This window comes from Theropithecus gelada, chromosome 20 (assembly GCF_003255815.1).
Source record: "Theropithecus gelada isolate Dixy chromosome 20, Tgel_1.0, whole genome shotgun sequence".
In the NCBI taxonomy this organism is placed as follows: domain Eukaryota; kingdom Metazoa; phylum Chordata; class Mammalia; order Primates; family Cercopithecidae; genus Theropithecus; species Theropithecus gelada.
The window spans coordinates 47,928,391-47,952,307 of record NC_037688.1 but is presented as its reverse complement, the minus strand read 5'-3'; the positions used below and the strand labels follow the sequence as shown (position 1 = coordinate 47,952,307).

General features: G+C 48.8%; 1 protein-coding gene across 1 annotated transcript; it reads right to left on the bottom strand.

Moving 5' to 3' along the window:
• Positions 1–1,046: 1,046 nt before the first annotated feature.
• C20H16orf89 (chromosome 20 C16orf89 homolog) lies at positions 1,047–23,422 on the bottom strand. The gene is made up of 8 exons (XM_025370742.1): positions 22,979–23,422; positions 19,401–19,550; positions 16,979–17,129; positions 15,205–15,322; positions 12,840–12,975; positions 12,059–12,163; positions 3,757–3,843; positions 1,047–1,398 (listed from the first exon to the last, which is right to left on the bottom strand). Exons 1-8 carry the CDS (start codon positions 23,184–23,186, stop codon positions 1,268–1,270), a joined length of 1,086 nt encoding a protein of 361 aa, XP_025226527.1. The 5' UTR covers positions 23,187–23,422; the 3' UTR covers positions 1,047–1,267.
• Between the last annotated feature and the right edge of the window lie 495 nt (positions 23,423–23,917).

Genomic DNA, 23,917 nt, shown 5'->3' with positions numbered 1-23,917 from the left:
TTTTTTTTGACTCCCACTCTGTTGCCCAGGCTGGAGTGCAGTGGCGCAATCATAGCTCACTGCAGCCTTGAACTCCTGGGCTCAAGTGATCCTCCCTCTCAGCCTCCTGAGTAGCTGGGACTACAGGTGTTCACTGTTGAACCCGGTGAGGGTTTGTGGGGAGGTGTCTCGTTATGTTGCCCAGGCTGGTCTCGAGCTTCTGGATCCAGGTGATCCTCCCACCTCAGCCTCCCAAAGTGCTGGGATTATAGGGGCGAGCCACTGTGCCCCACCAAGGTGGGGGTTATTATTATCCCAGTTTTACTGATGAGAAAACTGAGTCCCAGAGAAGTTGGTGACTTTGCTCAAGGACACACACAGCTGGGACTTGAATTCAGGCAGCCTGGCCACAGAACCCCTCCATCAACTGCTACGCTATACTATGTTTTGTAAAATGACATGATGGTCACGTGAGGCAGTGTAATGATATGGCAGAGTTTTGTGCTCAGGATGTGAAAATGAGTATGTGCTGCCTTTCATGGTCATCTCTTGAGTTCTGGCTCATGACCTGAGCTCTTCTTTTCCAAGACCCTTCCTTCTCCCACTAGGAAAGATACCATATTTGATACCTGAACAAATAGCCTTTAAGATACCAGTTTATGGGTCTTTTTAGAATTTGTGGCTGGGTGCAGTGGCTCATGCCTGTAATCCCTCACTTTGGGAGGACAAGGCAAGAGGATCGCTTGAGGCTGGGAGTTCGAGACCAGCCAGGTCCATATAGTGAGACCCCATCTCTACGAAAAATTTAAAAGTTAGCTTGGCATGGTGGCACACATCTGTTGTCCCAGCTACTCAGGAGGCGAGATGGGAAGATGGCTTGAGCCCAGGAGTTCAAGGCTGCAGTGAGCCTGGGTGACAGAGCGAGATCTCGTCTATTAATTAAAAACAAAATAAAGAAAGAAAGAAAAAAAAAAAGAATTTGTGTTGAGTGGGACTGGAAAGTTGAAAGAGACCAAGAGGTTGTCCAAGGTTGTCCTCAAGGCTGAGAAACAAGACTCAACCCTGGGTCAGTTACAGTCAAACTTTATTCATCCATTCACACCTGAGTCCCTCCCGGCCCCCACCTACCCTGGTCCTGCATACTCAGGGCTTCCCAGATGGGGCGTCAGGGTGGCTTTGCTTCCAGATGCCTGCTCCCCAGGATGTGAGCCATGCCCTCCAGGATCTAAGGGAGGAGGACTGAAGGGGTCTGTTCGTCCTCCAGGCAGCAGGCGTGGAAACATCCGTCTCAGTGGCTGCTTGGTGGCGGCGGTGTGGATGGGTGTGGCTCTCTGTTTGCTGGGGGGTATTCTGCCAGGATGTATAGGAAGCCACCCAGGGCTGCCACCGCTGTGGCTGTGTTGTGGGAGGAGCAGCCATCTGCGGGAAGAGAGCCCCTGTGAGAGCTGGGTGGCAAGAACATTGGCCCTTTAATCAACACAGTCCCATTGAAAGTGCGTTTCACCCAGGCGCGGTGGCTCACGCCTGTAATCCCGCACTTTGGGAGCCTGAGGTGGGCGGATCACTTGAGATCAGGAGTTCGAGACCAGCATGAGCAACATGATGAAACCCTGTCTCTACTAAAAAAATACAAAAATTAGCCAGGTATGGTGGCAGGCACCTATAGTCTCAGCTACTTCGGAGAATGAGGGAAGAGAATGACTTGAACCCAGGAGGCAGAGGTTGCAGTGAGCCGAGATCGTGCCACTGCACTCCAGCCTGGGCCACAGAGCAAGACTCTGTCTCAAAAAAAAAAAAAAAAAAGTGCTTTGCAGATACCATTTCAGGCAACTTGCAAGACACTGAGTGGGTGCTTCAGTGCTCCCTTAGGCCCCTTTTGCTGGGCCAGGTGCCCTTCTCTGGGAGGTATGTCCCTCCTAAATAACTTACCAATACAGGGATACAAAAGCCTGGCCACCTTGTCCCAGGGGGATGACTCTGTGGTGCAATTTATGCTCCAAGGCATTCCCCTCCCATCCCTGAGGGGGGATCTGACCTGAGACCACATCCTGTCCAGCTCCCGCCTGGTTTAGCCTGCTTCCGTGACTTACCTACCTCAATAAACCACGTGCACCAGAATCCTGTCCCAGGTCCTGTGTAAGACCTTCTGAGATGGGGAAACTGAGGCTCGGGTAGCCAAGCTGAGCCCCCAGCCCTGGTGACTCCACAGCTCATTTTCTGACCCCAACCGCCTTCCTGTTAGTTGCCTCTGGTCTGCCTGGTCCCATGTGACCTCATGGTTCATGGAGTCAGAGTCTCAGGCCTGCGCACTTGCCTGAGATAATAACCCTTAGATGTAGTTAGTTCTTTGAGCTCAAAGTGGGCTGCACGCCTCTAGTCTCACAATCCGTCCGCTTGTGGGAGGGAGCCAGGAATTCTTTCTTCTCTACCAGAAACTTTGGGAAGGGGAGGGGACCCCAGCCAGGTCCCTTGAAGGGAGGGAGAATGCAGATTTCAAGGTGCTGAATGATTAACCCTGGCAGTTCATGCCTCCTGGTGGTCTACTGTATGCCACATACAATAGGGAGGGCTTTGCACCATGATCAGTCATTAGCCCCCAACAGTTTGGTGCCCATTTTACAGATGAGGAAAATGAGGCTCAGAGAGGTTGTGTGACTTTCACAGCAAGTAAGAGGCAGAAGCGGGACTCGAACCCACACAACCTGACCTCAAACCCTGTGCTCCTAGTCTCTACACCAGCTGCCTCCTGCTCCGTGGGCTTGTGTCATAAGTGCAAGAATGAGCACACCCCTGCCGGGCAGTTTTCTAGGCTGCTGGTCAACCTGGAGGTGCCTCAGGGAGGGCCCTGGGCTCTGGAATTTCTGCGTCTTCCGCTCCAGTCCCTAGGACAGTTCTTGTGTTGGGCTGTCCGACTCTGGGAACAGGCAGTTGACCAGGTAGTATACAGCAGGCCCCTACCACCCCAGCCATAGGCAGCCCCAGCCCCTCTGTGTCAGGAAGGCCTAGCTAGGGTAGAGGCCTCTGGAAGTCTCCTGAGAACTTTTCTCCCTTCTGCCTGAGCTTTGGTGGCAGCTGCGAAACTGACTCAGTGTATTTCTGCTTTCACTCCTCTGTCCTGTCCACCTGTAGGCGGATGATGAGGCCGCAGTGGGGTTGATGGAGAGACGTTTAGTTACTGGAATGATTACCCACATATGTTGGACGTCTACTCTGTGAGGTGGTTATTCCATATCCCTTCCTGCTTTTGCCGGCAGTTATTTAAGTTTTACTTTATTTTATTTTATTATTATTATTTTTGAGACAGAGTCTCACTCAATCACCCAGGCTGGCGTGCAGTGGCACAATCTCAGCTCACTGCAACCTCTGTCTCCTTGGTTCAAGCGATTCTCCTGTCTCAGCCTCCCAAGTAGCTGGGACTACAGGCATGCGCCACCACGCCTGGCTAATTTTTGCATTTTTGGTAGAGATGGGATTTCACCATGTTGGCCCGGCTGGTCTTGAACTTCTGACCTCAGGTGATCCACCCGCCTTGGCCTCCCACAGTGCTGACATTACAGGTGTGAGCCACCGCACTCGGCCTGTCTCCCCACTTTCTAAGAGGAGACCATCAGTGACCCCCAGTCTCCCTTCCACCTCCCAAACATGAAGGGCCTCTGATTAGTGCCCCTTTGGTGATGCCAAGTGCTTTTCTTCCATAGCAGAGAATAAACACAGGCCTCTGTTCTGCTAGGATATCTCAGTTTCATGTCAAGAAACTCCCTTGGGTATTTTCATTACCTGAAAATTGTTTTTCTCGCCTCTTCACTCTCCTCAAAAAATGCTGTTGATATTGGATAGCTTTAGATAATTCTTCATCTTCAGCATCTGGGAGAAGAGCAAAAGTTGAACTTCTCAAGAGAGATTTTTATTTTTTATGTTTTTATTTCTTTTTACTTCTTTTCTTTTATTTTAGAGATAGGGTCTCATTCTATTGGCCAGGCTGGGCGCAGTGGCACAGTCATGGCTCACCGCAGCCTCAAACTCCTGAGCTCACACAATCCTTCCTGCCTCAGCCTACCAAGTAGCTGGGACTACAGGCATGAACTACCATGTCCAGCTATTAAAATTTTTTTTTTTTTTTTTTTTTTTTGAGACGGAGTCTCGCCGTGTCTCCCAGGCTGGAGTGCAGTGGCGCGATCTCGGCTCACTGCAAGCTCCGCCTCCCAGGTTCACGCCATTCTCCCGCCTCAGCCTCCCAAGTAGCTGAGACTACAGGCGCCCGCCACCACGCCCGGCTAGTTTTTTGTATTTTTAGTAGAGACGGGGTTTCACCATGTTAGCCAGGATAGTCTCGATCTCCTGACCTCGTGATCCACCCGCCTCGGCCTCCCAAAGTGCTGGGATTACAGGCTTGAGCCACCGCGCCCGGCCGCTATTAAAATTTTTTTTGTTGTTTTGGTAGAGATGGGATCTCGCTATGTTGCCCAGGCTGGCCTTGAACTCCTGGGCTCAAGTGAGCCTCCAGCCTTGGCCTCCCAAAGTACTGGATTTATATGTGTGAGCCACTGCAACTGGTCTCAAGGTGAATCTTTAAATGTTACTCACTAAACCTCCTGCCCCAATAACATTTCAAGGAAATTAGGTCTTCTCTTGAAACTCGAGGCTATTCCAGAAGTTTCCATCTGCACCTGTCTGCAGATCCTTTTGCATGGCCTAAACTTGTCATCTACTGATGGTTTCCCAAACTGTGGTTCCCCAAACACCCACCATCGGAACCACTGGACGTGCTTGTTAAAAATGTAAGTCCCTCCAAGACAAGCAAAAACTGAGGGAATTCATCACCACTAGACTGGCCTTACAAGAAGTGCTCAAGGGAATCCTACATCTGAAAAGAAAAAGACAGTAATCACTATCATGAAAACATGAAAAGGTATAAAAGTTACTGGTAGAGGAGAAACAGGAGAAAGAGAAAAGAAGCAAAACGATCACTAGAGAAAAGCACCAAATAGCAGTGATAACAATAAGAAAGGAAGAAAAAAATCAAAGGATATAGAAGATAACCAGAAAACAATGAATGAAATGATAGGAGTAATTCCTCACAAGCCAATAATAACCTTCAATGCAAATTGATTCAATCCCCCACTTAAAAGATATATAGACTGGCTGAATAAATGAAAAAAACATGATCCAACTATATGCTGCCTACAAGAAACTCACTTCACTGGCAAAGACACATATGGAATGAAAGTAAAAGGGTGAGAAAAGATCTTCCGCATAAATGGAAACCAGAAGGGAGAAGGAGTAGTTATACTTAGATAAAACAGACTTTAAGTCAAAAACTGTAAAAAGAGACAAAGAAGGTCATTATATAATGTTAAAAGAATTAATTTAGCAAGAGGACATAACAATTCTAAAAATATATGTATTAAACACACTGGAGAATCCTAAAGCAAATGTTATTAGATATAAAGGGAGAGATAGACTCCAATACAATAATAGCTGAGGACATCAACACCTTGCCGTCAGCATTGGACAGATCATCTAGACAGAAACTCAATAAAAAAACACTGAAACTGTACTTGAGAGCAAATGAATCTAACAGACATTTACAGAACATTTTATCTAACTGCTGCAGAATATATATTCTCATCAGCACATGGAACAGTCTCCAAAATAGACCATATGTTAGGCCAAAAAACAAGTCTCAGCAAATTTAAAAGAATTTGAATCATAGCAAGTATCTTCCTGACCACAATGGAATAAAACTAGAAAGCAATAACAAGAGGAACTTTCAAAATTGTACAAATACAGGGAAATTAAACAACATGTTCCTGAATGACCAATGAACAAATGAAGAAATTAAGAAGAACATTTAAAAATTTCTTAACACAAGTGAAAATAGAAACACAGGCCGGGCGCGGTGGCTCAAGCCTGTAATCCCAGCACTTTGGGAGGCCGAGGCGGGTGGATCACGAGGTCAGGAGATCGAGACCATCCTGGCTAACGTGGTGAAACCCCGTCTCTACTAAAAATACAAAAAAAAAAAAACTAGCCGGGCGTGGTGGCGGGCGCCTGTAGTCCCAGCTACTCGGAGGCTGAGGCAGGAGAATGGCGTGAACCTGAGAGGCGGAGCTTGCAGTGAGCCGAGATCGCGCCACTGCACTCCAGCCTGGGTGACACAGCGCGAGACTCTGTCTCAAAAAAAAAAAAAAAAAAATAGAAACACAATATGCCAAAACCTATGGGATATATAGCAAAAGCAGTATTAAGAGGGAAATTTACTTCAATAAATGCCTACATCAAAAAAGCAGAAAGATTTCGAGTAACGAACTAATGATACCTCTCAAGGAACTAGAAAATCAAGACCAAATCAAGCCCCAAGCTAGTAGAAGGAAATAAATTGTAAAGATCAGAACAGAAATAAATAAGAGACTAAAGAAACAATACAAAAGATCAATGAAACAAAAAGTTGGTTTTTTTTTTTTTTTTTTTTTTTTTTTTTTTTTTTGAGACGGAGTCTTGCTCTGTGGCCCAGGCTGGAGTGCAGTGGCCGGATCTCAGCTCACTGCAAGCTCCGCCTCCCGGGTTCAGGCCATTCTCCTGCCTCAGCCTCCCGAGTAGCTGGGACTACAGGCGCCCGCCACCACGCCCGGCTAGTTTTTTGTATTTTTAGTAGAGACGAGGTTTCACCGTGTTAGCCAGGATGGTCTCGATCTCCTGACCTAGTGATCCACCCGTCTCGGCCTCCCAAAGTGCTGGGATTACAGGCGTGAGCCACCGCGCCCGGCCCAAAAAGTTGGTTTTTAAAAAAGATCAACAAATAGATAAATTATTAACTAGACTAAGAAAAAAAAAGACTCAACTAAATAAAATCAGAAAGAAAAAGGAAATATTATAACTGATAACACTGAAATACAAAGGATCATTAGAGACTATTACAAACAACAAATTAGAAAACCTAGTGGAGTGTGCCAGGCATAGTGACTCATGCTTGTAATCCCAGCACTTTGGGAGGCTGAGGTGGGCATATCACTTGAGGTCAGGAGTTCGAGACCAGCCTGGTCAATATGGTGAAACCCTGTCTCTACTAAAAATACAAAAATTAGCCAGGTGTGGTAGTGGGCGCCTGTAATCCCAGCTACTCGGAGGCTGAGGCAGGAGAATCACTTGAACCTGGGAGGCGGAGGTTGCAGTGAGCTGACATTGCGCCACTGCACTTCAGCCTGGGCAACAGAACGAGACTCTGTCTCCAAACAAAAGAAAACCTAGTGGAAATTGATAAATTCCTGGACACATACAACATACCAAGATTGAACCAAGAAGAAATAGAAAACCTGAACAGACCAATTATGAGTAATGAGATTGAATGTGTAATAAAAAGTCTCGCCAAAACAAAAAGCCCAGGACCTGACAGTTTCACTGATGAATTTTACCAAATATTTAAAGAACAAATACCAATTCTTTTCAGTCTCTTCCAGAAAATTGAAGGGGAGGCAATTTTTCCAAACTCATTCTACAAGTTCAGCATTACCCAATACTAAAACTAGACAAGGACACAACAACAACAAAACTATAGGCCAATTTCCCTGATGAACCTAGATGCAAAAATCCTTAACAAAATACTAGCAAACCAAACCCAGCAATACATTAAAAAACATTCATGGCTTTCCTACTTTGACCATTTCCAGTAAGTAATTGAATGTTTTGCATTAAAAAAAAAAAGTCATTCGTCATGAACAAGGAGACTTTATTGCAGGGATGCAAGGATTGTTCAACGTATGTAAATCAATAAATATGACACATTACACCAATAGAATGAAAAACAAAAATCATATCATCATCTTAATAGATGCAGGAAAATGCATGTGATGAAATTTAACATCCCTTCATGATAAATCTCTCAATATGTTAGGTATAGAAGGAATGTACCTCAATATAATAAAGGTCATATGACAAACCCACAGCCAACATTACACTGAATGAGGAAGATGAAAGCTTTTCCTCTAAGAAGTGGAACAACACAAGAGTGCCTACTTTCACCATTTTTATTCAACATAGTACTAGAAATCCTAGCCAGAGCAATTAAGCAAGAGAAACAAAAAAGGGCATCCAAATGAAAAAGGAGGAAGTCAGATTATCCCTGTTTGCAGATGACATGATCTGATAGACAGGAAACCCTAAAAGCTCCACCAAAAAAACTCTTAGAACTGAATGAATTCAATGAATTCAACAAAGTTGCAGAATACAGAACAATCATACAAAAAAACAGTAGCATTTCTATACACCTGCAATGAACTAGCAGAGAAAGAAATCAAGAATGTAATCCTATTTATAAGAGCTAAAAACGAAATACCCAGGAATAAATTTAACCAAGGAGGTGAAAGATCTCTACAAGGAAAACTGTAAAAGACACTGATAATAGAAATCAAAGAGAACACACAAAAAATGAAAAGACATCCCATGTTTATGGATTGGAAGACTTAATATTGTGAAAATATCCATACTACCAAAGTGATCTACAGATTGAATCAAAATACCAATGACATTCTTCACAGAAATAGAAAAAAAAAAATCCTAAAATTTATATAGAGCCACAAAAGACCCCAAATAGCCAAAGCAATCCTAAGGAAAAAGAACAAAGCTGGAGGAATCATATTACTGGACTTCAAAATATGCTTCAAGGCTACAGTAAACAAAACAAGGTCAGGTGCAGTGGCTCACTCCTATAATCCCAGGACTTTGGGGGGTCGAGGTGAGCAGATCACTTGAGACCAAGAGCTCAAGACCAGCTTGGCCAACATGGAGAAACCCTGTCTCTACTGAAAATACAAATATTAGCTGGGCATGGCGGTGGTGGGTACCTGTAATCCCAGCTACTTGGGAGGCTGAGGCAGGAGAAGCACTTGAACCCGGGAGGTGGAGGTTGCAGTGAGCCAAGATTGTCCTACTGCACACCATCCTGGGTGACAGAATGAGACTGTCTGAAAAAAAAAAAGAAAAAGGAAAAGAAAAAGGCAAATAAGCTGCATGGACGTCTCAAAAGAAGGCATACAAATGGCCAACAGGTCTATGAAAAATGCTCAGCATTCATAATCATCAGGGAAATGCAAATCAAACCACAATGAGATAGCATCTCACACTACTATTAAAAAGACAAAAAAATGGCCAAGTGCAGTGCCTCACGCCTCTAATCCCAGCACTTTAGGAGGCCGTGGCTGGTGGATCACTTTGAGCTCAGAAGTTCGGGATCAGCCTGGGCAACATGGTGAAACTCCGTCTCTACAAAAAATAAAAAAATTAGCCGGGTGTTGGTGGCTCCCACTGTAGTCTCAGCTATTCAGGAGGCTGAGGCAGGAGAATCTCTTGAACCCGGGAGGCATAGGTTGCAGTGAGCCAAGATTGCACCACTGCACTCCAGCCTGGGTGACAGAGTGAGACCGTGTCTAAAAAGAAAAAAAAAAAAAGACAACAAATAAATGCTGGCAAAGATGTAGAGAAAGGAGAACTCTTACACACTCTTGATGGGAATGTAAATTAGTACAGACGTTATGGAAAGCAGTATGGAGATTTCTCAAAAAGCTAAAACTAGGGCTTGGATAATACCACTACTGGGTATTTATCCAAAGGAAAGGAAATTGGTATGTTGAAGAGACATCTGCACCTCCATGTTTATTGCAGCACTATTCACAGTAGCCAAGATGCAGCAACCTGAGTGTCTATCAGCAGATGAATGGACAGAGAAAATGTGGTATACAGACCTAATGAAATACTATTTAGCCATAAAAATAACCAAATTATTTCATTCATAGCAACATCAATGAACATGGAGGACATTATATTAATTGAAGTAAGCCAGGCATGGAAAGATAAATGTTACATGTCCTTCCTCATTTGTGGAAGCTACAAAAATTGATCTCATAGAAGTGGAATGTTGAGTCAGGTCACCTATAATCCCAGCATTTGGGGAGGCTGAGGCAGGTGGATCACTTGAGGTCAGGAGATCCTGACCAGCCTGGCCAACATGGTGAAACCCTGTCTCTACTAAAAATATGAAAATTAGCTGGGCATGGTGGCACACACCTGTAGTACCAGCTACTCGGGAGGCTGAGGCAGGAGAATGGCTTGAACCTGGGAGGTGGAGGTTGCAGTGAGCCGAGATAGCACCACTGCACTCCAGCCTGGGTGACAGAGCGAGACTCCATCTCTAAAAAAAAAAGAAGGGGAGTGTTGAATAGTGGTTACTAGAGGTGGGGAGGGGGATGGGGAGAAGAGATAACCAGAGGTTGGTTAGACGATGCACTAGTATGGCCAGGAGGAGGAATAAGTGGTACTGTTCCATAGCGCTATAGGGTGATTGCAAATAACAACAATTTGTGGCATGGTTGTTTTTTTTTTTGTTTTTTTAAAAAGACAGTATCTCGCTGTGTCACCCAGGCTGAAGTGCAGTGGTGCAGTCATGGCTCACAGCACCCCTTGACCTCCTGGGGCTCAAGTGATTCTCCCACCTCAGTCTCCCAAGTAGCCAGGAGCATAGGCGTGCGCCACCACACCCAGCTAATTTTTTTGATATTTTTAGTACAGATGGGGTTTTGCCATGTTGGCCAGGCTGGTTTCTAATTCCTGAGCTCAAGCCATCCACCTGCCTTGGCCTCCCAAAGTGCTGGGATTATAAGGCATGAGCATATTGTATATTTTCAAATAGCTGGAAGAGCGAATTTGGAATGTTCCCAACGCAAAGAAATGACAGATGTTTGAGGTGATGCATCTGCTCATTACATATTGTATACATGCATGGAAATATCACACTGTATCCTATAAATATGTACATTATTACGTGTCTATGGAGAATAATAGTAAAGCCAAAAATGCAAGTTCCATAGCCCCATCCTCAACCTGCCGAAGCTATAGGTCTGGGGGCCTAAGAATCTTCATTGTATAAACTCTGTTTTCAAAACACACCATCTTATTTCTAAAGCGTTTGCTTCTTGGAGCATCCCGAGCTTCTAATGAGGACACTAGCATTTCCTGGGAACTGCCCTGTGCCTGGCACAGGCTATGCGGCTTCAAATGTGTCACAGCGACTCTCCTTGCAGCTCAGGAAGGTTGGGATTACTATGCTCATTTATTTACAGACAGGGAAATTGAGGCTCAGAGGGGTGAAGCAGCTTATTCCAAAGGGACCAGCTGTTCAGTGTCACCCAGCTAGGAAGTGGCTGAGTCCTCTGCGTCTCCACCCTCTGCTCTGTCACCTCCTCCCGTGTAGTTGTTCCTGACCACCCACCTGGAGAGCCTTCCCTGGAGTTTTCTTCCTCACCCTGTCGTCTCCTTTATAGCTCTTACCAGAACGTGCAATTCTTTCACTTCTTGGTTTGTTCAGGTGATTTATGTTTCTTTTCCTCGGGGCTCTGGTTTTTCCTAGAGCCCTAGATGGTGTCTGGCACATTAGTAGGTGCTCAGTATGTACTTGCTGAATGAATGGTGATGTGGTGTGGCTGTGTCCCCACCCAAATCTCATCTTGAATTGTAGCTCCCATAATTCCCAGGTGCTGTGGGAGGGACCTGGTGGGAGGTAACTGAATCATTGGAGCCGTGTCCCCCATACTGTTCTCATGGTGGTGAATAAGTCTCACAAGAGCTGATGGTTTTATAAGGGATTTCCCTTTGTGCTTGCTTCTCATTCTCTCTTGTCTGCTGCTATGTGAGACGTGCCTTTTGCCTTCCACAGTGATTGTGAGGCCTCCCTAACCATGTGCAACTGTGAGTCCATTAAACCTCTTTTTCTTTATAAATCACCCAGTCTTGGGTTTGTCTTTATCTTCAGCCTAAAAACAGTACAATACAAATGGGCTTGTTAATGCAGCTGCAGGGGCCAGCACCTTCCAATAAGGCGGGCTCCTGTCTTGCCACATTTTGGCTTCCAAAGCTCTGAGCCTGTTTCTACTTGTGTGCACACATGTCTGTGTGTGTGTGCACCTGCAGGTTACAAATCCCTCACCAACCTTAACACCAATGCATTGTTTCCACACCTGGCCTAGAAACCCAGCGCCGCCCCCCACCCCCCACTGTCCCCACTCTTAGCCAGGGCAGCAGCGCAGCTCACCGGGCTCCCCGAAGCATCCTTCCCGCTTTTTCTGCCAGCTGAGGATGGCCTCCAGCCACCGGAGCTTGTAGAAGTCGGAGAAGCCGCCCATTCCACAGAACATGACTGGAAGTAAAGACGGGGGCCCTCTGCAGGCCCGCCCCCCAGGCCGACCTCCTCCCACTCCCCAGGGCTGCCACGGTACCACCTGCGTTCATCTGCCTGGGTTAGGCAGCACTAGGGGGTGGGCGTTCAATGCAGGGGCTGGAAGGAGGCAGCTCGAGCCTTTACCTGAGCAACTAAGGGCTCCCACACTTGTGTCCCACCTCCCACTGAGGGCCTTGGTCAGGGCTGCTCCAAAGTCAGGGTCAGTGGAGGGGTTTGGACACCCCAGCCAGTGAGAAGCCACCCAAGCGCTCCCTGTCTCACTCATCCATATGACTTTGCAGGTCTATCTGCCAGTCACCTGGTCCATCTGTGTAGAGCTTAGTCACTGGGGCAGCCTTTGGGGCCAGGAAGCTGTCACACAGTGGCAGGTGAAATACAGGATGCCCAGTTACATTTGGGTTTTCGATAAACAATGAATATAATTTTTGAGTATAAGTATAACCCATGAAATATTTGGGATAAAGTTATACTAAAAATGGATTCATTGCTTATCTGAAGTTCAAATTTAACTGAGCACTCTGTTTACTTGCTTAATCTGGCAACTCTGTGTGTGTGTGTGTGTGTGTGTGTATGTGTTTGTGTTGGTGGGGGGACACCCTGCTCCTTTGTCCCTGGGGCAGAATGCTGGCCATACTGTTTTCCATGAAGATGTCCCGGGTAGGGTAGGTGTATCCGATGGCCTCAGCTCTGCGGTTCAAGTCCATCATGTTGGCGCAGAAGAGGTTGATATAGTCCTGGCTCTGTTGGAACGGTCCCTGTGTGCATCCCCTCTGGGGAGACAAACACCCAAAGACGAAGGAGTCAGTGGTACAGATGACACATGCCCTGCTATGGGAAAGTCTTGCCGTTCTGAGACGGTCTTGCAAGGGGCTGTGTTTAGGGCAGGTCTTTTTCTCCTTTTTGCAGGATTTCTTCCCCATGCACACCCCCAGCCTGCTGGGGCTCCTTCATCAGAGAGAGTTGGGTTCGAGATCCAGCTCTGCCACTTAGGAGCTGTATGATCTTGATTTGCTAAAGTAACCTTTCTGAGCCTCAAGAGTTTTTATCGGGAAAGGGTGAGGCCGCTAGAAACTGCACCAGAGGTGCTCTCATGTGGGTGGATGACACAGCTGGGAAGTGCCCAGTGTGAGGCCTGAGCCACTAGGAGGTGCTGTATGATTGCGGGGGGGCAATGCAATCTACAACCAGCCTGACCCCGCGGGCAGCTTCAGTGCTACTCAAAGTGTGGGCCGAGAACCGGGCTGGTCACTGCCTACACTGGGAGAAAAGGACAGGAGTTGATAGCAAACTTTAGACACTTCTGCAGCAGTGTTCAGAGTGACTTTCCACCTGTTGAATCTGATGATCAAAATCATTCCCTTGTAATATGGTTTTTATTGTATTTATTAAAATATTGGTGTGTCACAGCTTGCAGAGAAATAATCATTTTTAAATTCTGTTGGAAAAAAAAAAAAACAGTGTCCCCTCAGCTAAGAATTTCTGGACAAAGATGATGAACCCTACTTTTCTGTATAAAGAAATTTATATGGCCAGGCGTGGTAGCTCACGCCTATAATCCCAGCACGTTGGGAGGCTGAGGCGGGTGGATCACGAGGTCAGGATTTCAAGACCAGCCTGGCCAACATGGTGAAATTCCTTCTGTACTAAAAATACAAAAATTAGCTGGGCATGGTGGCATGTGCCTGTAATCCCAGCTACTTGGAAGGCTGAGGCAGATAATTGCTTAAATCCAGGAGGCAGAGGTTGCAGTGAGCCAAGATCACACCACTGCACTCCAGCCTGGGCAACAGAGTGAGACTCTGTCTCAAAAAAAAAAGAAAAAAGAAAAAAATATATAGTGGCACATATATATATATATAGAGGTATGTATATAAAGAAAAGAAATATATATTGTGGCATATATATTTTTATATATGTATGCCACATATATATATGCCACTATATATATGTGCCACTATATATATAGTTCTTTATTTTATATTTTTAATATGTGTATATAAAGTGCCATATGTATATATAGTGGCATATATACACATATGTGTGTGTGTGTGTGTGTATATATGAGAATAATGTAGTGACATGATCTCAGCTCACTACAGCCTCTGCCTCCCTGGTTCAAGTGATACTCCTGCCTTAGCCTCCTGAGTAGCTGGGATTACAGGTGCACGCCACCATGCCCAACTAATTTTTATATTTTTAGTAGAGACGGGATTTCACCTTGTTGGTCAGGCTGGTCTCGAACTCCTGATCTCAAGTGATCCACCCACCTCGGCCTCCCCAAGTCCTGGGATTACAGGCGTGAGCCACGGTGCCTAGCCTCATTCATTTGTTTTTGTTTACAGAGTTGTTTCTGATGATTCTCTTTTATTCTCTCTGTCTTTCTCTCATTGTGTTTTTCTGATGCCCTGCAGTCCAGTTCAGCAGGCAAAGCTATCTGTTTCACTGGCTCAGCAGAATCCCAAATGCCAGATCCCAAATTGGCTCAGTTACACAGCAGAAGTATGGTAGGGGCCCTACTTCTCCCTCCTGAAGTCCCAAGTAGAAATCCAAAACTCTGCTTATTTTCCTGGTGTGTAGCAGACAAAATTACATTGCCACAAGCCCCTTTTCATTTCTTTCTTTCTTTTTTCTTTTTCTTTTTCTTTTTTTTTTTTTTGAGACAGTCTCACTCCGTTGTCCAGGCTGGAGTGCAATGGCGTGATCTTGCTCACTGCAGCCTCTACCTCCCGGGTTCCAGCGATTCTCCTGCCTCAGCCTTCCCTTGTAGCTGAGATTACAGGTGCGCACCACCACACCCAGCTAATTAATTTTTGTGTTTTTAATATAGAAGGGGTTTCACCATGTTGGCCCAGTTGGTCTTGAACTCCTGGCCTCAAGTGATCTGCCCGCCTTGGCCTCCTAAAGTGCTGGGATTACAGGTGTGAGCCACCACGTTCGGCCGCCCCTTTTCCTTTTTCCTTCCCCTTCCGCTGGCATGGCGGGGCTCCCTGGGTACTCACCATTCTGGCCCAGAGGAAGAAGAGCATTTGGTGGGACAGGCAGTAGCCCGAGCAGCCAGGCTTGGTCATGAGGCTCCAGCAGAGGTCCGAGAGGCCGCAGGGCTCGCTGCTGTCCGTCCTGGGGGAAAGTGGTTGCAAGCTGTTAAGGATGGAGCACTGACCCCGCCCTGCGTCTTCCCAGGTTGCGATGCAGCCTCCCAGTTGTAGTTCTTGGAACTCCCAGTAGATTCCAGACACCCAGCTGGGCGTGGGGGTTGCCAGAGAAAATATAGCAGTTCTGCATCTCGATTTGCTAAATCTGGCTGCCCTAGCACAGGAAAGATGATGCTAGAGCTATCCCGGGGTTGAGGAAGCCACCAAGGCTGAAACTTCCTCTTGCTCCCTGGGACAAATCACATCTTTTCCAGCCCTAAACGGTGGGTCCTTGAATCCAGACCACTTGGAATCTGGGCCCAACATGCTTATTCCTCCTGCACCAGCCGGGCGCGGCGGCTTACACCTGTAATCCCAGCACTTTGGGAGGCTGAGGCAGGCAGGTCACCTGAGGTCAGAAGTTCGAGACCAGCCTGGCCAACATGGTGAAACCCTGTCTCTACTAAAAACACAAAAATTAGCTGGACATGGTGACACACACCTGTAATCCCAGCTAGTTGGGAGGCTGAGGTAGAATCACTTGAGAATCACTTGAATCTGGGAGGCAGAGGTTGCGGTGAGCTGAGATCGCATCACTGCACTTCAGGCTGGGAGACAGAGTGAGACTCCATCTCAAAATAAATAAATAAATGAAAAGAAAAAATACACATACAACTACAAAAATTAGCCGGGTGTGGTGGCGTACGTCTGTAATCCTACCTACTCAGGAGGCTGAGGCACGAGAATCGCTGGAACCTGAGAGGCAGAGGTTGCAGTGAGCCGAGAAAGAACGCACCACTGCACTCCAGCCTGGATGACAGAGTGAGACTCTGTCTCAAAAAAAAATTAAATAAAATTTTTTAAGAAAGCAGGGGTCCTTGACTGGGGCCCAACCCCTCGGTGAGCTCAGCTATGTCCTGGCCCAAGCACTGCTCTGAAGGATGCTGAGAGGATGCGGCCTGGGCACCTGCTGCCCACTTTGCCCATGGGCTCCTGCGCCCAGGGCTGCCGTAGGGTCTTGCTCCAAGCCCACCAAGTACCAGGATAAAATGAGGAGCCCAACTAGGCTCAGTCCTGCCTTCCTGGACATGCATCCTTACTGGGGATGGGGACAGGCCCATAATACAAATGTAAATTGCATCTGTGGCTATAAGACCTCTCACGGGAGGTCTGCTATGTGCTGGGGTCGGAGGTAGGATGGGGTTTGGAGGTAGGATGCTGGCACCAACCCTGGGGGATGGACAGACTTCCTGAGGCCCAAGGGGTGGCGTGGGTGGGGTGGGGGAGCAAAGTCTTTGAAGTGGGAGGGAGCCTGGGAGAGTCTGAAAAGAGGCCTCTAGGGGCCTGGGGACTTGGAAGGGTGGAGAGGAATTGGGAATTTGTCCTGGGACCTGGAGGTGGTGTGTTCAGCTGTGGCTGCTGGAAGACCCGCTGTGGCATGGGAGGCCAGCGGGCAGCTGGAGCAAGGGGCACCCTGCGAGAGTGGGAGAGGGCAGAGCCCGGCAGCTTCGGGGAGCTGCACCTGGGTCTGCACAAACCCCTGGCTTCAGCCCTGGGGGCTTGGAGAAGGAGGAGCGGGACAGGGCCAGCTGAGAACAAGTGCGTTTGGGTTTCCAGCAAATAGGGCAAGTGCAGGGCTCACCCGGTTCCCAGCAGCTGCACCAGGCATGCGTCGCTGCTCTCCTCTGAGAATGAGTCCTGGGGCTCGAACGTGGGGTAGACCAAGGAGGCGTTGGTGTGGATCCAGGCATGTGGGAGCTTCCAAAACCCGGGCTGGAGGGTCAGCTGGAACTCTGCCAGAGAGGACAGATAGGTGGGGCAGGCTGTGGGGGTGATCCAGGAGCAGTGGGCCACCCTGGTGTCCCCACCCCCTCCGGCAGCTCTGCCCACTGGCAGGTGCAGCTCAGGGCTCTAAGCCCTGTCTCCTGGCTCCAGATTGGGTTTGAAACACTCAAGAAAGCTCCTTTCGCTTATAAAACCATTTTTTCCCCCAATCAATAGGAACAGTGTTGGGACGGGATTTGACTAAACCCACTGCATCCCATGGAAGACCCAGATAAATAAAAGGGTTCGTTTCCCAGGTGCGGGGCTCACACCTGTCATCCCAGCACTTGGGGAAGCTAAGGAAGGAAGATCGCCCGAGGCCCAAAGTTCAAGACCTGCCTAGGTAACATAGCAAGACTCTGTCTCCACAAAAATGAAAAAAGTAGCCAGGTGTGGTGGTGTGCACCTGTAGTCCCAGCTGAGGCAGGAAGATGCTGGAGAATGCAGTGAGCTATGATTGGCTTTTTTTTTTTTTTTTTCTTTTTTCTTTTTTTTTGAGACGGAGTGTCGCTCTGTCGCCCAGGCTGGAGTGCAGTGGCCGGATCTCAGCTCACAGCAAGCTCCGCCTCCCGGGTTTACGCCATTCTCCTGCCTCAGCCTCCCGAGTAGCTGGGACTATAGGCGCCCGCCACCTCGCCCGGCTATTTTTTTGTATTTTTTAGTAGAGACGGGGTTTCACCGTGTTAGCCAGGATGGTCTCGATCTCCTGACCTTGTGATCCGCCCGTCTCGGCCTCCCAAAGTGCTGGGATTACAGGCTTGAGCCACCGTGCCCGGGCCTTTTTTTTTTTTTTTTTTTTTTTTTTTAGTGATAGGGCTCATGCCTATAATTCCAGCACTTTGGGAGGTCGAGGCGGGCAAATCACTTGAGGTCAGGAGTTCAAGACCAACCTGGCTAACACAGTGAAATCCCGTCTCTACTAAAAATATAAAAAATTAGCCGGGCGTGGTGGCAGGTGCCACCGGCTAATTTTTGGGGAGCTGCACCTGGGTCTGCACAAACCCCTGGCTTCAGCCCTGGGGGCTTGGAGAAGGAGCTACTTGGGAGGCTGAGGCAGGAGAATGGTGTGAACCCAGGAGGCGGAGCTTGCAGTGAGCTGAGATTGCGCCACTGCACTCCAGCCTGGGCAACAGACCAAGACTCTGTCTCAAAAAAAAAGAAAAAGAATTAGCTGGGCGTGGTGGCGGGTGCCTGTAGTCCCAGCTACTTGGGAGGCTAAGGCAGGAGAATCACTTGAACCCAGGGGGCAGAGGTTGCAGTGAGCCGAGACTGCACCACTGCACTCCAGCCTGGGCAACAGGGTGAGACTCTGTCTCAAAACAACAACAACAACAACAACAAGTGGGGAGGTGGGATTAGCAGGGAGGTGATATTAGTAGACCCCTTTGGTTTGGTGAGAAAGTGGAGCTCTTAACTAAACAGGTGCCCAGTCATAGGCATCTTTAAGACGACATAGGCGGGGACAGTGTTAGGGACCAGGCCTAGGAGAGGGTGGGGCCCTCAACACTATAAAGGTCGGCCTGGGCTATGGTCCCTGCGGCTGGACTGCCATGTGAGTATGAAGCATGGCCTGGCTACCTCCCCGCTGAGCCCCACACATCTGATGGGAGCGGGGAGCAGGGGAGACAGGCTTGGAGCAGCACGACGGGCTGGTTATTTGTGCCCCACCCTTGCCGTCCAGGAACAACTCAGCCAGACTTATTAGGTGGGACCTTTTGCAGGGTCACCCTGAGCTAGTGAGGAAAGAGAGACTCTCAGTGGTCATAAGGCGTGAGAGAGATAAACCCCACCGTTTTGAAAAATAGAGTGTGGACAACTTCAGGAATTTTTACTGACATTTAATGAAGTGGATTAATATAATTTGGTGATATGGGACACTACTGTTTGCTGTGCAAAGGGTCACATCGCCTTTTGGACACTCTCCCCTCTGGGACAGCCCAGCCCCTCCGCTCTGGTCCAGGACCAGGACCTCCAGCTTGCGCATGCACTGAATGCATGAGAGTAGACACCCTGCCTACTCCGCACCCCTCTGTGTGGGTGGGAGAGCCCATCAGAGTCTGAAGTCAAGGATGACCGCACGTCCCCAGGGCTTGTCTGTGGCTTGTTCGGCAGACAGGTCGAAGTTGGTTACGGACTGTCCTAGCCCAGCCTAGCCCCAGGAGAGCCCACACTGGGTTATTTCAGTCAATATCCCCAGAGGCGCTATTCCTGAGGGAATGGGACACCCCACGTGTGCTCACCTCTTAGGTAGTTGGGGTCACTCAGCTTGAGGTAGAGGAGGGATCTCTGGATGGCAGCCTCCAGCTTCTCCCCCAGCGTCCCCACACGCAGGCTCAGCAGCTGCAGCAGGGGCTCCTGAGCCCACTTCTCCTGGACGCTTTTTAGCTGCTCTGGAAGAGATCGGAGTTAATTCACTCTACTATTTGGAATTGGGACTTTTTTTTTTTTTTGCCTTGAAACAGGGAAAAAAAAAATTTCCCCGAAGTCTAATGCTTCCTGGGAGCCTCTCTGGCTTCTCCAGCACTCAGAGGGGAAGGATTTACTGAGCTGACTGGAAATGAGGCCAGGGTGGGGGTGATCTGGGCAATAAGAATGGGTGTCAGAGTGGTAGAAGGTGGTGGCTGAGAGCTTGGTTTCTGGAGGCGGACCTGGGTTCAAATCCTTGATACTTGAGGTTCAAATCCTCAAATCCTTGACTCAGACACTTTCTTGTTGGATGGCCAGAGAAAGGTTGCAGGGTAGAGAACCACTGTGTACAGTTGAGCAGGTTGTACACTGCACAAGGGCAACACACATTCGGATCATGGGTTTGTATACGTAGTAAGACAATTTCCCAGCAGATGGCTGTCAAGTGACTTCAGGAAGGAAGTGCCTTTTTCTACTTCCCACAGAGGTACCCTGTGGGCTAGCAGTAGCTTCGTTGGGGTGGGAGAGAATGGTGAAGATCCAGAGATGGCCAGAAACTAGGGAGACATGAGGGAGAGCATCTGAGTGAGAGCACCCACACAGGGCTGAGAGGGCGAGGGATGAAGTAGGGCAGCTGCCGTCAGGTAGGAACCTTGTTAGGGAGGATGGGCTAGGTTAAGAAGGATGCTGAGGACGTCCTTCAGGGCAACTGGCTCTGTCACGCCCCTCTGCTCAGTCCCCTTCATGGGCACACCCGCAGGGAAGAAGTACAGACTTGGGAGTGCTAACAGGGAGAGGCTCCCGTGTGTCAGAGTGTCTCCTCCTGTGATTGCACCGGGTCTACAAAGTCCAACAGGACAGGGGTCCTGAACCCCCAGTTCAGTACTGGTCTATGGCCTGTTAGGAACGGGGCCGCACAGCAGGAGGTGAGTGGTGGGTGAGCGAGCGAAGCTTCATTTGTAATTGACAGCCGCTCCCCATCATTCGCTCTCGTTACCGCCTGAACTCTGCCTCCTGTCAGATCAGTGGCTGCGTTAGATTCTCACAGGAGTGTGAACTCTGTTGTACGAACTGCACATACGAGGGATCTAGGTTGCACACATTAGATGATGAGGATCTAATGCCCGATGATCTGTCACTGTCTCCCATCACCCCCAGATGGGATTATCTAGTTGCAGGAAAACAGTCTCAGGGTTTCCACTGATTCTACATTATGATGAGTTGTATAATTATGTATTATAACATAATAACAATAAACAGAAAGTGGGCCGGGCACGGTGGCTCATGCCTGTAATCCCAGCACTTTGGGAGGCCGAGGTAGGTGGATCACTTGAGGCCAGGAGTTCAAGACCAGCCTGGCCAACATGGTAAAACCTCATCTCTACCAAAAATACAAAAATTAGCCAGGCACGGTGGCGGGCGCCTGTAGTCCCAACTACTTGGGAGGCTGAGGCAGGAGAATCGCTTGAACCCAGACGTGGAGGTTGCAGTGAGTCGAGGTGGTGCCACTGCACTACAGCCTGGGCAACAGAGCGAGACTCCATCTCAAAATAATAATATTAAATAAAAAATAAAGTGCACAATAAATGTAATGCATATGAGTCATCCTGAAACCCTCCCCTCCACCTCAGTCCATGGAAAAATTGCCTTCCGCAAAACCAGTCCCTGGTGTCAAAAAGGTTGAGGACCGCTGCAATGGGACATAGACTGTGCCCACTGGGAGTTCATTGTTTAGAGAGACACAGATGAGGAAGCCGTTGCTGCTAGTCAAGGATGCTCAGCGCTTTGATAAATGGAAACAGTAATGGCTGACAAGTACTGCCCCACTGCGAAGATGACATAGACACACAATCGCACGAGATACATGTGCATGATTGTGTGCTACTCCCATCCACCAGCTCAGCTGAAGGATGAGGAAACCAAAACTCCACGAGAGCAGGTAACTCAGTGCCATGCAGCCAGTTGGGGGAGATCCAGGATTTGAACCCGGGCAGTCCGGTTCTGAAGTTCTGTTCTAGGCGCTGGCACTTCCTTTGCTCCCTTCTAGGCACAGTTCATGGTTGTCGTTGTATTAAGCGCTGAATTCCTAGGCAATCTCTTATGGGAGCAAGATTATTGTGAGGGGAAGGGGCAGTGGATGTGTGATGTGGTGTAGGTGGAGAAGCCGGGCTCACTGCGGCTGCCAAGGAGGGGGGACCCTGGTCTGAGGCTGTTAGGTGGGGCCGCTTTCCCAGTGAATGCTACCCAGTCATGAGTAAGAGAACCCCCTCCCTTCATTGGTAAAAGAGGATAATAATAATGGGTGTAACCTCAGGGAAGACGGAGAGAGGGCATTGAAGTACTCCATGCAGTGCACCTGGGTTGTGCCCACGTTGAGCAGATACTTAGGGAACTGCAGCTTTTGCTATCACATGCGCCCCAGGAAGCACCCACCCCCGTGGGAGCCACCTGCGTGCTTGTGTGTGTGATGTGCGTGTGTGTGCGTGCGCGTGCATGCGTGCTTGTGCGTGTGTGATGTGTGTGTGTGCGTGCATGCGTGCTTGTGTGTGTGGTGTGCGTGTGTGTGCATGCATGCGTGCTTGTGTGTGCGTGCTTGTGTGTGTGTACATGCATGCTTGTGATGTGCATGTGTGTGCGTGCATGCGTGCTTGTGTGTGTGATGTGTGTGTGCATGTGTGCGTGCTTGTGTGTGTGATGTGCTCGTGTGTGCGTGCATGCATGCTTGTGTGTGTGCGCGTGCATGCGTGCTTGTGTGTGTGATGTGCATGTTTGCGTGCATGCATGCTTGTGTGTGTGTAATGTGCATGTGTGTGCGTGCATGTGTGCTTGTGTGTGTGTGTGATGTGCGTGTGTGTGTGCGTGCATGCATGCTTGTGTGTGTGTGCATGATGGGTGTGTGTGTGTTTGCCTTGGCCTGTCTCCAGCCCCCTTCTTGGGGATCTTATAGCTCTCAAAGCTAAACAAACACTTAACTGTTTTTGCAGAACCTTCAGGAGACTGGCTGAAGTGGAGGAAGCGGTGTTGGAACCGGATCTTGAGGGTCCTGAGTTTTGTCCACAGCCACCTCCCTCAAGGGGAGGGGCCCTCCCACAAATATCTGTTGGCGGAGCACTCTCCCTGCTCCCCTTGTTCGTGGTGAGTCAGGAGGGGCTGTCAAATGGATCATTTCATTCTGAGAAAAAGATAATTCCCAAATCCCTTCCCATGTTGCCTTTAAATCTTTCCTACTTCTAAAAAGTTGCATAACAGTTAGCTGGGCCACAGTCCCCAGGAAGAGCCAGCCCCTGGTCTACTCTCTCCTTATAGCCGAGGCAGGCTATTCTGGGGTCAGGAGGCTGCCAGGTCCCAGGCATACAGAGCAGGGCAGAGGACAAAGCTGAGTGTCCAACCAGGGGAACTGGGGCTCACTTACCTTCCAGCACCCGGACCCCCACCATGCCATCCAGGTTGATTTCGGGCAGCCTCTGTTCTAGGAAGACGGTGGCTCTCTCCAGTGCAGACAGGATCGGGTCCGCAATGGTGGCTTTACTTTCGGCAGTGTCCAGTCCAGGTAGCAAGTAGGACCCCAGCGGTGGCAGTGCCGTCAGTAAGAGCAGGAGCAGCAGCCCCGGGCTGGCCATAGCTGGCCTCTGCTCACAGCTGGTCACACGCTCAGCACCCTGAGCTCTGGCCCAGCCTGGGCCGCCTCTGCACGCCCTCCTCCCACCTCCTCCCCACCTCCCCCTGGCAGACCTGAAGACAAGTGGCCTGGCAGGGCTGCCAAAAAGCCTGGGGTGGCCTGGGCAAAGGACTCTGGGAAGGGTGGCTGCCGGGGGATGACTGTGCGGCAGCGGAGGTTAGACCAGTCCTGGGCGTACAGCCTGCTGTCCGCGGGGTGCTGGGGAGAGGGGCGCCCGCCCTGTCCTTGGCCCTGATTCTCCAGACCCACAGGCTACATCTTTGATCTAGCAATTGCAATTCAACCCAGAAATCCAAAAGCTCTGAAAGCGAAAAACATTTTTTTTTTCTTCCTTTGTTTTTTGAAATAGGTTCTCATTCTCTTGCCCAGGCTGGAGTGCAGTGGTTTGATCACAGCTCACTGCAGCCTTGACCTCCTGGGCTCAATAGATCCTCTTGCCTTAGCCTCCTGAATAGCTGGGACTAGAGGCATGTGCCACCTTGGTTGGCTAATTTTTTCTTTTTTTATAGAGACAGGGTCTCACTATGTTGCTCAGACTGGTCTTGAACTCGTGCGCTCAAGTGATCCACCCTCCTCGGGCTCCCAAAGTGCTGGGATTACAGGCATGAGCCACCACACCCAGCCTTTGTTTTAAATCAATTTGAAACAAACTCTTTTTTTTTTTTTTTTTTT